At 36.2% G+C, this 15,039-nt stretch overlaps 1 protein-coding gene across 1 annotated transcript; it reads left to right on the forward strand.

Moving 5' to 3' along the window:
* Window positions 1-267: 267 nt before the first annotated feature.
* On the forward strand, window positions 268-10,843 carry LOC117301582. Its single transcript, XM_033785611.1, has 8 exons — window positions 268-354; window positions 2,486-2,653; window positions 4,024-4,395; window positions 4,888-5,226; window positions 5,992-6,270; window positions 7,288-7,311; window positions 7,479-7,712; window positions 10,311-10,843. Exons 2-8 carry the CDS (start codon window positions 2,593-2,595, stop codon window positions 10,505-10,507), a joined length of 1,506 nt encoding a protein of 501 aa, XP_033641502.1. The 5' UTR covers window positions 268-354; window positions 2,486-2,592; the 3' UTR covers window positions 10,508-10,843.
* The last annotated feature ends 4,196 nt before the right edge of the window (window positions 10,844-15,039 follow it).

The raw sequence follows: 15,039 nt of genomic DNA on the forward strand, positions 1-15,039 counted from the left end.
GCCTACATCATAGATAAAACAACTGTTTTTGCTTCTTATTTTAGTACATGTTCAATATAATACAAACGGGTAAATATTTCAAATTACTATTTGTTTTTCCGTAAAAAAGTTTGGTCGGGATAAAACCATAATATATAAACCAACGGTGATGCGTTTTTAATTATTATGTGATATGATATAATAGAGGGCGTGATTCAAGTTTACAGTCTGTAGCTGCAGCCATTTTGTTTTTGCCGATTCGTGACTTTGCAAATAATATTCAATAGACTCTGCCAAAACCGGCGTTTGTCGTGCACTGCTAACACAATTTCTTTGCTGTATTTCAGTAAACAGGAGAGTTGTAAAACCACGGAGGTGAGTAAATTGTCAATCTGTTTTCTGTTTTTTGTTTGTCTATAATAGATATAATATAACCCACCAGATCTGTCTAATTTCGGTCTATACGGAAAGGTGAGTTCCAGAATCAACGTCTAATATATTTGCGTTATCGTAAAATCCTATCACACGTATCCTCCTCTTACCAGTTTTCACGGTATTATGCCCTTTTCTTTGAATTGGGGAAAAAATAATGATGCCATAACAAATTATATCAACCCATGCCCTAATTATCTTCATTTGATAATATGAAATATGCAAACATATATTAAAACTTGATGGACATTGAAATGTTCACACTACACACCGATCTTCGATGACTTCAACTGGCCCCCATTTGGTTTGAGTTTTTCCTGTTTTCACAGCAAACAAGCAAGTATGGTTTCCTGGTGAAGCCATACATGGAAGAAACATCTGCAGTGACTTCAAGTGTTCTTTGAGACTCTGTGTATGCCTCTATAGCCAGCATTCGTTTTATTCATAATATTTTTTAATGAAATTTTAAAAATTACCATGGTAATTTGCAAAAACAAAAAAAAAATATTTATAATAATACTGATATTAGGTTAAAAAATAATAAAAAAATCCAAAAATATTAGAAAATGATATAAGGCACATGGCTTCTTTAAGCCTCTGTATTTTCAGAATGCTCAGCAAAATTTTCAGACACATGATTTGATCATCATGAATTGTGAATTGAAATAGTGTTTGGTGAAACTTTTTGGGTGGGCAAATATTTTGTTTATGGCCTCAACATTATGACATATTTTTGTACCTTGTAGAAATGCCTAAAATACTATACTTTTTGCATTTACAAGTGCAAATAACCAATGGAGCCTCACGTGTTTCTAAGTTTTGGTCAAGGGAGAGGAGACTCTTTGCTTGGCAAATAAAACCACAACATTGTTATCTAGGGACTGTTTACATCATGCACAGAGAGATAAAAGATTTGCCACGATTTTAGGGACACCTCGAAAACAGGACCTCCTACGATATATTCCGGTGTATGGTACTTATTGCTATGTGGTTATGGCAAAAATCACATTTTAAATAAAGTAGACTGTCGTTTGATATTCGTTCAACCCTTGTTGCCGTCGTTATTACAGTGGTGTTGAACTAGATTTTGCTGTACTTTAATTTGATAAAAATAAAATACCAATGTGGATATTTAGGTTCATAATACGCCTCGTATGTCAATGTAATGTCATTAACACTCCCTGACCACTAATTGTAAAATCAGGTGAAAATTATGACCAAATAGTTTTTGTAATAAAAAGGATACATGTGACACAGATGAGGTGTTGTATATATAATGTTTCCGAAAAATTGTGTCAGAAACACCTGGAAACACCTGGCAATACTGTTCAATGTTTCCGAAAAACTGTGTCAGAAACACCTGGCAATATTGTTCAATTGATTTATAAACATAATTTTTACTTGCACATGACTAAACAAAATTTAAACATCCATTTCCCTTTTCTCTTGCCGGGTAGAGGAATTTTTGGATTCAGAACTGATGCTATGCACATGTACGTGTGGTCACATTTAGCTTGGTTACTTTGGTCAATTAATAATGACATGCAGCATCAATAACCCAAGCTGTTTCCCCAATATTAAAGGACATTTTCCTAAAGGCACTGGACACGTTTGATAATCGTCAAAGACCAATATACTCAAGCTTGGTGTATCCCAACGTTAATGCATGAATCAAATAATGTATGAGAACATTTGGGCTCAAAATAGTCATCGAAGATGCAAGAAAACAATGAAAGAAAAAACACTCTTGTTGCGCAAGTTTGTGTGCCTTCAGATGCATGAGAAAAGGCTTAATGGGAATTTTAACTCAAATATTATTGGAGTGATAAATAACCTATGTTCTTCAGAGGGAGCCGTTTCTCACAATATTTTACACTATCAAAAGCTCTCCGTTGCTCGTTACCAAGTAAGATTGTCTGCTAGTATATAATGAGTAATTACCAAACGTGCCCAGTGTCTTAAAACGAACTCATCAAATCGGTGTACTTTGGAATAACGATTTCTATTGCAGAAACTTGTAATCTAGTTTGTCAGTTTTAAATATTAATTTTATGTTATTACTTTAATTTTTTAGAGCCTTTTGTACTTCCTGCGTGGTTCGTGTACTTTGAATTGTTGACGCAACTTCACCTCTGATTCAACCCATCTTTTGTTAAAGCTACCACTGAGTTCAGATTAACAATGGATAGCTGGAAACGCACAGTGTGTATTGTCGTTGTCATGTACAGTCACATATTTTGTGGTAAGGTTTATATTTTATGTTTTTATTTTTTGTGCAGCTTTGCCTATTTTCAGTTTCTGTTATCAGTCACCTTTATTAGACCTGTACCATGCTTCCTCCATCTTGGTCATGTTCCTCGTATCGAATAACAATAATGAATGTTGTTAATCATTTTGTAAATAGGAACCAGACTATTTTGTTCTAACATTATTTTATCAATAGGAGAAATTCAAGATGGCTACACCGTGATAAAGGTCTATATAGACGTGTGTCTATGAGGCATAAAAGTGTAGCAAAAATGCGAACAGTTTTTATTTTACACACACAAATTTGTGCAACAACAAGGGTGTTTTTCCCGATATTTTCTTACAACTGCGATGACCAATATATTGAGTCCAAATTTTAACATGTTTGTTACTTTTTGCGTATGATGGGTTTCACCAAGTGAGAATACTGGTCCCCGACAAATACCAATGGTGTCCAATGTCTTTGAAGAAATAAAATGTGCATGACGCTTACACAGACTCACTATATAATCTGTCTATCACACTGAATACTACATGTAGGCCTACATGGCTGCGCCATGGTCTGCCATTTTATGTCTACAAAAAGTGAATTGGCGCAAATAAGATTTATCAAAGTGATGACTTTTGTGAACAGGCTCTCAAGTTGTGTGCATTTATATGAAAGCTGGCCTGTTCAGGAATGCAGCGCTTAAAGTTTCTTGTCACTTTTTTGTCTTGCATATGGAACGGGACACAACTTTGCATCAGTCACTCCAACAGTCTCTATAAAAATGGTTGTAGAAGTGCTAATGAAGGACTTGAAACCAAAGAAAGAGTGTTTTAATATGTTGCATGCTGGGTCGTTAATAAGTTGATTTCAATGTTTTTGATTAACAATATTGCTGAAAGGGTCAGTGTTTACGTGGTAATTACTATGCATAATTAATGGCAATACAAACTTGCTCGGACGGTTACAATGAAAAAAGAAGTCTACTGTGCAGCTTTAGATAGTGACATGTATTTCGAGAAACCTTTCACTTCAAAGTGGTTTGGTTATAGAAAAAGATATCACTATTTATTTCCCACAATTTGAATCTGAGAAGTGTTAATACTGACAGTATATACGTTTCTCAGATTGTTTTCCCTTTCAGATTATTCTTCTTGCTTGGATATAACAGCTTCATATTTTTGACAATATCTAAAAAACACTACCACCTTCTGAAATGTATCTACAAATAAGGGGGTTAAAACAAACAGTGCGTTCAAATTACCAAACGTGTACAATCCTTTGAAGTGTTTCCCCCATTATTCTTAAAAGTTTAATTGAAGATATACTATTTGTCTATTTTCTTTTCTTTCTCCCCAACACATGTATTTTATTTCCAGGGTGCCCGAGTCAAGACGTAGTGGTTAAGTTGGAGTCAAAAGCCACCACGGAGGGAAACTCAGCTACGTTGAGTTGTGAATTTAGCTTAAAAAACGACCAAGCTTCTCTCTTTATATTTCACAAGCTTGCGTGGGTGCACAACAGTGTGGAATTCGCTTCTTTTCATTCGAGAGAAACACCATACAAAAAGGGAGAAGGTGTTGTGTCAAACTATAATGTGTCACGTAATGCCACACATAGTGTTCTACAACTCCATGAGGTTCAGTTTGAACCGGACTCCGGAAATTATTCGTGTGAGGTAGAGTTTATCACATCGAACAACAGTGGTGAAGTTGCATATGGCGTTGCAAATGCCGCACTTACAGTGTATGGTGAGTTTGCGCATGAAACAATATTAAGCCTTCTATCTAGCAGACACTTTCTGATAAAATTGAAAAAGTATGGCTCTCAGAACTATTTTGTATTTTATGAGCTGCTGCTGCTGCTGTGTTGCATTTCTTTATGTGCCTTATTGGTGTATTACTAAGATAGTTGTCATACGTAAATACTAACAAAGTTGGAATTGTTTTCTTTACTGCCTGTTGAGTTGATTTTTGCTCCATTGGGCAATGTTCGGACTATACAGAGAGATAATTCTATAACGCATGAGCTTTGCTATTAATGAAATGTGTTTAAAATAATTACTTAGCTCTTGAAACAATGTGGGATGCCCTCACTTACTTTCGGTGTGTTAGCCACATGTTAGCCACAATCAGGTTTTAGTCTTTTGATTCATCTTTTTTTTAATGTCTTGGGCAGAAAGTTAATTGCGAATTCATCTCTCTCAAAAAAAGAACGTATTTTGTATTCCTTTTGGACTATAGTGGTGCCAACATCATCTTCAATGTTCCTTAAAGTTTGCGATAGAAGTGGTTTTCTAGCAAATGGAGCCACTGTGACCATAACACAGGGCCATCTGCACAATTTCAGTTGTGAGATGCAGGGTACCATACCGCAAGCTACCATTCGCTGGTACCTTGGTGAAGAACTCCAACAGACTGATGATAGCACAACAACAAGCGGAGGAGAAAATGTATTAATTAACACAACAAGCTACTGGTCAATTGAACCCATAACGCGGCATCACGATATGGAACTGAAGTGTACTGCTTCTACACCTCAACTAAGGGACCCACCCCCAGCAATTCAACTTAAATTACATGGTAAGCATACATGTACTACAATTAGCACCGCGCAGTCGACTTCTGTTAAAGGCAGTGGACACTATTGGTAATTACTCAACATAATTATTAGCATAAAACCTTACTTGGTAACGAGTAAATGGGGAGCTGTTGATAGTATAAACCATTATGAGAAACGGCTCCAGAAGTATCGTAGTTTTCGAGAAAGAAGTAATTTTTCCACGAATTTGACAACGAGACCACAGAATTAGATTTTGAGGTCTCGAAATCAAGCATCTGAAAGCACACAACTTCGTGTGACAAGTTTTTTTTTGTTTCATTATCTCGCAACTTCGACGACCAATTGAGCTCAAATTTTTAGGTTTGTTATTTATTGCAAATGTTGAGATACACCAAGTGAGAAGACTGTGACAATACTATCAATAGTGACCAGTGCCTTTAAAATACAGGGCCTAGTGCTAAAAAATATTGTAATACTTGTTCCCAAGGACCAAATATTATGCCTGAAATGATGGGTACCGTAGGGGGTGATACTTTTTTAGGCAAGTCGCCATGCACACAAGGCCTGAAGCCCACTTCAAGGTGTGGGCTACAAATCAACTATTTGTCCAGGGGCCATTACCGCCCACTCCTTGGGCTGGAACAGGGTTACCCCCTTAACAGTCCAGGCTTGGGTATCATCCATCAGAAGCCTGGCTGGTAGCGCAGAAAGCAATACCTCCCCAACATCAAAACAACCTATCATAATTATGCTAAGTTTTGTATGTTTTTTTTCTTGCACTGAAGTGAAAACACTGGCCCCAGAATGCGACGTCAAAGAAATCACCTCAACTTCTGCAGTTGTTCAGTGTTGTCCGGCCTATGACTCATCATTTGACATGAGGACATATCACTTGATTGTTTGCACACCTGAGGAACCCATCATAAACAAGGCAGTCAATGGAAGCGGCACAGTGGAATTCATCCTAGAGAACTTAAAGCCTGTCACTTTCTACGAGTTTGAGGTGTTTACAAATGATTCGTTTGGGTTGAGCGAAACTTCTGAAAAGAGTTTCACCACTTTACGTAAGTTGAGAGCGTTTCACAAATACAAAGTCTTGTAATTTTTATACAGAGCATCATATGGAAGCCAGACGGCAATACCCTTGACGACATACAAAATGAAACCCTATGCCTAAAGTTTAAATAATTCGTTTAAAGTCATTGGACACTTTCGGTAAACAGTATTGTCCAAGGCCCACACTTCGTGTATCACAACTTATATATAAAAATAACAAACCTGTGAAAATTTGGGCTTAATCAGTCATCGTAGTCGGGAGAAAATAACGGGAAAACACACCCGTGTTTCCGAATGTTTCGCCGTGTCGTGACATGTGTTTAAAAAAAATCCGTAAATCTTGATATCGAGAATTTATATTATTTCAATGTTTTCTCAAAAAGTAAAGCATTTCATGGACTAATATTCAAGAGAAGTCTTTCACCATTACCTTCTGTACACCCTGTAAATTATTTGTAAATCTGTGAACTTTTATTTTTTTTTCTGTTCCGAAAGTGTCCAATGGCTTTAATAAGCGAGATTAAATTTGTTTTATTTAGTTGTTATAATGCACTTTTTGTGACCGTATTGATAACGCTATTATTTGGATAAAGATACCACACTGGATATCACATTGGATACTGGGTACAATTCTTGTCATGTTTGTGTTTTGATTTGATTTTAATTAATTGCCAACATACAGAGCCCCTAAAAGGAAGGGAAAAAATGAAAGGTTGTAACAGCAATCGAAATTAAGTTTTGTTTCCTCGAAAAAATACTTTGAGAAAACACAAACTAACTTTTAGAGGAAACGAATGTTTTGTAACACAGTAGTGTCTTTCCAGAGGGTTTCTCATCAGCTTTGCCCTGTTCGTATTGACCTTTGCCTCGATACACCAACTGGACGTAAAACAACTGTTCTTCTTGTCAATCTAGGTTAGGCTTTATAGTACGAACATTCAGCATGACAGTTTTTATTTTGCATAATCGTTATCATCAGATCATTTCCTCTAACACTCTTATTTTTATATGTGTCTCCCCTATAGGCATTAACAGCACTAAAGAATTGGGTGAGTATACAGCTAAACAGTTGAACAGTTGAAGCAGTTTCAAACTTGTGCGAGCCATTCACATTGCGACGTTTCACTGTTTTCCCATTACGCATGAATAAATATCTAATCACAAAAAAATAAACAGTTTTCAAACCGGTATCCGTATAACGTGGTTTATATTACAGACATCAGTGCATTTGTTGACTCAAATGGTGCTATCTCTGTGGAGGGAATTCCTGCAAGTTACCGCACAAATTCCTCATCTTCTGTAAGGGTGGAACGCTACTCAAAACATCTGAAAGAGTGGGTTATTTATGGAGCCAACCTGAAAGAAAACATCTTCAATATCACATATGAAGATGTACAGATAAGAAACTGCGAGGGGGGTTCATGCAGTGATGCTTCTCCTGCAAAACAACGTGAGTAATTAAGTAATTTTTGGGCGTACGGGTCCACGGCCGTTCCATGGTAAAAAAAATAAATAATAATCCAAATCCAAACTCCAACTCCAACCCCAACTCCAAACAAATTTAGCTCCCTTGAAACTTTACATGCACGGATTCTAATTCGCATTGTTTGATAAATAGTCCCTGTGTCTACCTCATACCGTTTATGTTACTAAAGAGTGTATTGCAAGAGCTAAGGGTTTGGATTTATATATCAAGTAAAACAAAAGTGGAAGAATATGTTTTGATTTTTTTTTCTACACAACTTTGTATAATAACAGGTTCTAATCTTCATTTGTTCTTTCGTTTGTTTGTCCTTTGTTCATGTTTGCCCGTCTTGTGTTTTGGGGGTTGTTGTTGTTGTTTTTGTATCATTTCTGTATTGAAAAAATAAAAACTGAATAAAAAAATAACAAAACAAATTAAAAACAAATTTCAACCTGAAGGATTCTGGCATGTTCAAATATAGTGCGTACCGCAGCCGAGAGGTGTGGAACTTCATTACGGGGTGGAGCAGCTGAACAAAAAAAATCTTTCAAGTAGGATTTTAGATCTTTGTAGATCTTTGTTTGTGGAACGATAATTAGGTGAGGTTTGCGGCAGCACCATGTGTGACTTAATTATTTAATTTGTCACAAATAAAAACAATTTTTGGGGTTGAACAAAGAAAGAGAACTAAAATTTTGGATATATTCGTTTGGTATGATGGTGTATCACTCTAATGTTGTAGAAGAAGATCTGCGAACCCATGAATCACACCCCCCCCCCTTAATTTGGTACAGTCTTTCAAGAAGGTTTCATATAGCTTTGCCCTGTTCGTAATTGACCTCTACCTATACACCGGGCCCTATATAGGACTCTTCCTCTGTGCTATACACCCAACAATGGACGTAAAACAACCGGTCGGATTTCACACATGGTTAAGGCTAGTCTTATCTTGCGTTAGGACGAGTTACTCGTCCTAAACTTAGGACAGTAGCTTTAGGTTTTTAATATCTCTATGAACTAAACCTAAGTTAGGACTAGCTCTAACTCTTTGTGAAATCGACCCATGGTTGGGTTTTATAGTACGAACATTCGGCATGACAAATTTGTTTCGCATAATCGTTTTCATCTATTGAAAAATCATTTCCACAATTCACTGTTGTTTACATGCACGGATTATAATTCGCATTGTTTGATCAATAGTCCCTTTGTCTACCTCATACCGTTTATGTTACTGAAGAGTGCGTTTGGAAAGAGCTAAGGGTTTGGATTATCAAGTAAAACAAATGCGGAAGAATATGTTTTGATGTGTTCAGATGCAGGCCTGTACTGCATGATTTATTCACTTATAACTTGAATTCTCTAAGTATTGCTGTTGAGTAGACACAACTTTGTATAATAACAGGTTCTAATCTTCATTTGTTCTTTCGTTTGTTTGTCCTTTGTTCATGTTTGCCCTCTTGAGTTGTTGTTGTTGTTTTTGTTTATTTTCTGTATTGCAAAAATAAAAACTGAATCAAACAATTACAAAAGAAATTAAAAACAAATTTAAACCTGAAGGATTCTGGCTAGTTCCAGTGTACCGCAGCCGAGAGGTGTTTTTAAAGTAGAATTTAAAATGTGGAAGGATACTTAGGTGAGGTTTGCGGTAGCACCACGTGTAAATCCCTACCCGTTATATATAGAATACGGTCATCTGTACCCTCGGTCTCCTCTAGGTTCCCTCTCTCTCTCTCTCCCCTGTGCTTGTCACCGACTGATTCAGTTCAGTGAGCACACACTCCCTCCCCACTATTGGGTATTGTAACACAAAAATCCCGTGTCAATAACCACAACAATACGGAGCAATGAAACACACTAAAAATCGGTATTTCTGCTTGAATTCCTGACCGTTTTATTCCAGACATCCGTACGGTTGTTTACAAATTCACAGATCTAGACATAGGAAAACATCTCCACGCGAGCGGGTTTCCCAATCTTCCAGCAGGGGGCCAACCAGCAACTAGCTCCACCGCGGAGCCGTGCTGGCGCCCTCTACTGGCTGATTGGCACGAATGTTACAGTATTGTCCCAGCTCCAGCCTACATGCCTCATCGAGCTAAGCCTAACTACAGTTTATCTCCAAGGCAGTACTCAGCAGCATCTAACTACAGAGTCCAGCATCCCCCTGAATGATGATCAGAGCAAACTGATCGAAACGTTGTTAACCACCGGTTCTTTTCAGAACCAACAACTCAAAAGAGTTTTTCACCTGCTACCGTAAAACTCACCTTTAACATCTTTTTAGGTTGAATCCCTTGAATTGTTGTGTTTTTGTTTTACGTTTGATTAAAACTTTTAAAATAACATGTTACCATATAGTTTCTTTATCACAAATATAATTTAAGAGAAAAATATAACAATAAAAATCAATTCAAATTTAAAATAAATTTTAAATTCAACATCAATTAACATCAGATAACATAATAACTACATAGTTGACAAATATATACATGTATCTCATCCCATAAATTAAAACTATCGATTTTTGTAATCTGTCACAAAAAAAATAATAATACATTAGGGCCTACTTATAATTTGTTTCAGGTACTGCTGATGCCCCTTCGGACGGGACGCAAAATTGTCTCCCGTGGATGATCTCGACAATTTCACTGGTTACTGGCCCTTGCATTTGGTTTGTATGTCGTAAGATTTCTTGGAATAGGCTGTATAACAAAGCTAGAGGTGAAGCATCAGCACACAATGAGGCTTCAGACGATGAAAACATTCCGATGGACGATTAATAAGAAGAAAATCGAACCACGGATTCCTCACTTTGGAGTAATTAACAATGGTTAGAAAGAATTTTAAATTTGTGAGATTTTCCTTTTTCTTTACGGTCTGTCATGTTATAGAACAAAATGTTTGACCATGCACAAATCACGGACCAAAGAAAACAATCAATTTCGAGGGATATTTGTACGAATAATTGTTTACTACATTTATAACGTCTTAATGTATCCATATTTTATAGTTCAAAACACTTGTTTAGCTCATGGCGGTTCCAAGACACATTCGTGATAACACAGTGGAATACTTTGAAACGCTTGGTGGCAGCAGACTTTTCGCAAATACCCATTGCGCAAGCGTAATCTGTTGAATGGGGTGCATGCTGGTCTAGCTAGGAATCAAACTTGAGTGCTAGCTAGACCATCATGCACCTCATTCGACGCCTACCGCGCAGGTACCGAGTAATAAATGTTTGTATTCAAATAAAGTTGTTGCTATACTCGTATAAGGCTGCTTAAAAAATTGTCCTGCCAGACAGAGTGCGAGGTGTAGAAGCCAGGCTTGTATTAACACGAAGGCATGATTTTCTTGCCCTTGGTGCCCCTATAGGGTGGGTACTTTTTGCAGGAAACAGAACACAATGTCCATAAATTTACATTACACAATGCCCATAAATTTACATTAAACTTGCACCATGGAACCTCCATGCTTAAACGGTTTGAAGATACTGACAATAGAAAGCTTCCCTTAAATTATCACTTTTACCGGCGCTCTACCAACTGAGCTATCTAGCCCTATGTTGGCGGTGTCTCTATTTAGTCAATATCTTTGTTCGGGGGTGCCAGTCAGAAGCCATACAACCATTAACTGCCGTGTAGCCAGGGATCACACCCAAATTACGATACAACCTGGTAAGCGGCAGCCAGGGGATCACCTTAAAGTCACCTGGAAGTGGTATTTTTTTCAAAATAAAGCTTTTGTCACTAAGTTGTGATGATTGGAATGTGAATAAACAGTTAACTAAGGTTTTAAAAAATAAGTTTTTATGTTATTTACAAATTTAGGAGTAGACCCCGACCCGAGAGGGCGCTGTTCGTGACGTCAATCGAGGCAGACTTTGCCTGTAATGCGTAGAGTAAACACAATTGCAAAGTACATGTACGGACCAAGTCGTTTCGACCCTATAACAGAGTGTTTATCATTTAGCTTTCGAGACATACTATTTTTTGTATTATTTATATTCCATGTTTTGGTCGGTATAAGCATGTGTGTTCAACAGCTAGTTCTATTCATTCTTCTTTTACTTTTATGCATTTCATCTCTAAATCTACCACCGTCTTGAGTTATTTTGTGTATTATAATAGCCTATAATCTATGCAATCATTATACGTAAGTTGTTTTCATATTGTGCCATAAGTACTTTTGACAAAAACTACTTAAGTACTTTTGACAAAAAGTGTGATACGCCTGCAACCGTGGACCTCCTATCATCTTTTGTTATGGTTCACTGCATGGTTTTAATGTGTGTAACTACTCTTCCTGCCAGACTTAAGGTGATGATGATGAAACCAGAATTGTATTTTTACAGATGCATTTATTTAAGTGACCCACTCTGTGAAAATGAGTCAGATGTCGCCCAATGCATAATTAAGTTATGGACAGTTTAATGTGGACAATTAAAAAAAAAACATTTTATTTGAAACTTTTAAAACTTTTTCTTACTTTTTACTTCACTTAACTTGTAATTCTTTTTTATCAAAAAATGGTGTATTGGCTAATTTCAAACGGGAGTAACTCAGTAACGCGATACACCCCAAGGCTTAGACATACACCGAACTACTGCTGCTGGTGTGTTCTTTCCAGCTATGCATACAACTCAATTCTTGATAATTGTCAACATCAAACTCATTTTCACAGAGCGGGTCACCATTGACCTCTGTTTCCCTTGGTCATAGCCTTGCTCAATCAATAGTAATAGCGCAAGTAGGCCTATCTACCAACAACGCATGCTCAAAGCACTTCGAAGGAGAGGTTATTGACATTATGAATATTGAGTGCCTTTTGCAATAATGAAAATTACATTGTGTTCTCAATAAGAAATTCTAGGCATCTGATTTTTTGTTGAACTAGATACGGTTTGAAGATAATGGTGGTAGAAAGCTTCCCTTAAATTACTTACTGAGATGATGTAGTTTTTGAGAAATGAGCAAAACAAGTCAAGAAGTTATTTTTCGTCTCGGGAGACAAACATTATTTTAGCATGTACTACATATTTTCGTAACATTTCTCATATTTTTCATATTTTTCGTTTTACCCATTTTTCACAAACTACATGTTCAGCACTTTAGCGAGTAGTATTTGATGGGAAGCTTTCTATTATCATTATCTTCAAACGGTGTAAGTTTAATGTAAATCTGTCGACATATTGTGTTTTGTGATACAAAAAAGAGCGATATCATAAACTTCAGTCAAATGGAAGTGCCTTTCCTTAAATACGAATGCTATAGGCCTGTAAAGCTAACTTGTTCAAAAAACTTATATGTAAATTTCCATTTAAAGTGACAACCGTTGTCTTTCCACACTTTTGACAGTTATCAATGTTGGAGACATTTAAAAGTAGTATTTGCATGAATGGATGACTTACAGAAACTGTCTTACTATATTTTTTGTATTTATTTGTTTTAAATTGTGGTTGTTTGTTGTTATTGTTCTACTCTCTTCTGTTTGTCTTTGTCGTTTTATTGTAACAACTCTACAAATATTATAAGAGTGGTTTGTGTTATGCTTGTTTGTATTGTGTATGCACTTTTCAAAACAGAAAGAGGAATTTAATGACTATAGGCTATTTTTTTAACTTGACTTTTAAATGTGTCATATTTAAATTTTAAAAAGAAAAAACATTTATAAATTTGCTATTATATTTATCTCTGTCAAAAATGCAGATTGTCTATGCTACGCACACCTTGCTAGTTTCAATGGCTAAACTATAAGGAAAGGGTAATACATTATAGTATGTGATAATGATTACTTATGCCTACCCTACTTCTGTATCTTAGGTGGTAATTGGCCTCGTCTTTTCGCTGGTCCGTTGTATTTCAGTCACAAAACTAATGTCTCACAAATTATACATGAAATACTATGGTGTCCTCTAGCCAAAAATGCTGTCTAGGAGAAGCTTACTGCCAATTCAGTTCCCAGTCAGCCTTTGGACAACCATCAAAACACTACCCTAAATAAAATAACTGTAGGTATTAAGAGAGGAGATGTCTAACATGTCCCTCTGGTAAGCTGGAGAAGAGTGAGGGTGACTTTTTGTCTCCATAATTCTTTTTTTGTATGTACAAACAAAAAGATTAGGTTATGCTCTAAAAAAAAAAAAAAAAAAAAAAAAAAAAAACATACACAAAAGAACCTAACTATGTGCCTTTACATTAGACTCTGGGTTTTGGAGTGCATTGTTACCATTCACATATGACATTCCAAGAACAGTCACAAAAGGGGAAAGGCAACAACAGTCTTTTAGCAAGCAGTAATACTTCAGAAATGTGCTTGGCTGTGTAGCTGTTAATGGAATTTCATTACAGTGTATTCGTAATGTATAAATTACCGGGTCTTGCAGGTTAATGGTACTAAAGAAATTCTTAGTTGCTTTCCGTTTCGATCTTCTTGCAGAGTGTTTCTCATTATCAGCCTTCGAGAAAGACTTTTTTTCTTCTTTAATTTATACCATAATGTTTTGGTTGGTAAGCATGTGTGTTCAACAGCTAATTCTATTCATTATTCCTTTTTTATGCAATTCATCTCTAAAGATATTGCCGTCCTGCGTTAATTTATTAGAATAGCCCATTATGCACTCAATGTGTATGTAAATTGTATTTGTATTGTGCCAAAGTACTTTGGACAAAAACTGCTTTAAAAACTTACAAGTGTGTAATAGTTTGTTATGTAAAGGCAAGCCGCTGCAACAACCTGGCTCATTATGGCACTTGCCCCTACGCGCTTCCCGACAGTTTATTATTTTTCTGTCTTTTATGTGTGTTTTACAATGTAGTTCTATAATAATTGCGGAAATATTTTGTGGAAATAACTGTAAATTGAATTGAATTGACAAAATTGCCTGCAACCGTGGACCTCCAATATTATTGTGCCTCTCTCTTCCTGCCAGCCAGACTTGTATTATTACAGATGCAATTAATTCGGTTGCTCATGGCCTTGCCCCAATTCAAATAACAAAAGCGCAAGTATCTACCAACAAGGTACTCAAGGCGCTACTTTTAAAGAGAGAGAGGTTATTGAAATTATGAATTTTGAGATCCAATGGAAGTGCCTTTTGCAAAAATGAAAATTACATTGTGTTCTCAATAAGAAACTCTAGGCATCTGAAGTTTTTGTTTTTTGGTTATGTTTAACTAGTGTAAATGGCAATTTCATTGTCCCATACACTTTTTATAGTTGGGCCTACATTCTAGAAAGACATTTTTAGACGAATTGTCAGTTGACAGAAAAAGTATCAATATTTTATTACAATAATAATTATTATTGCAAG

Source organism: Asterias rubens, chromosome 17 (assembly GCF_902459465.1).
Source record: "Asterias rubens chromosome 17, eAstRub1.3, whole genome shotgun sequence".
Taxonomy (NCBI): Eukaryota; Metazoa; Echinodermata; class Asteroidea; order Forcipulatida; family Asteriidae; genus Asterias; species Asterias rubens.

What these genes read in the sequence shown, in the direction of transcription:
- LOC117301582 (XM_033785611.1), top strand. Translation starts at nt 2,593, where the DNA reads ATGGATAGCTGGAAACGCACAGTGTGTATTGTCGTTGTCATGTACAGT. An exon ending in TGCCGCACTTACAGTGTATG is followed by an intron (nt 4,396 to 4,887) that starts GTGAGTTTGCGC and finishes TTTGGACTATAG; the next exon opens with TGGTGCCAACATCATCTTCA. An exon ending in TGCTTCTCCTGCAAAACAAC is followed by an intron (nt 7,713 to 10,310) that starts GTGAGTAATTAA and finishes AATTTGTTTCAG; the next exon opens with GTACTGCTGATGCCCCTTCG.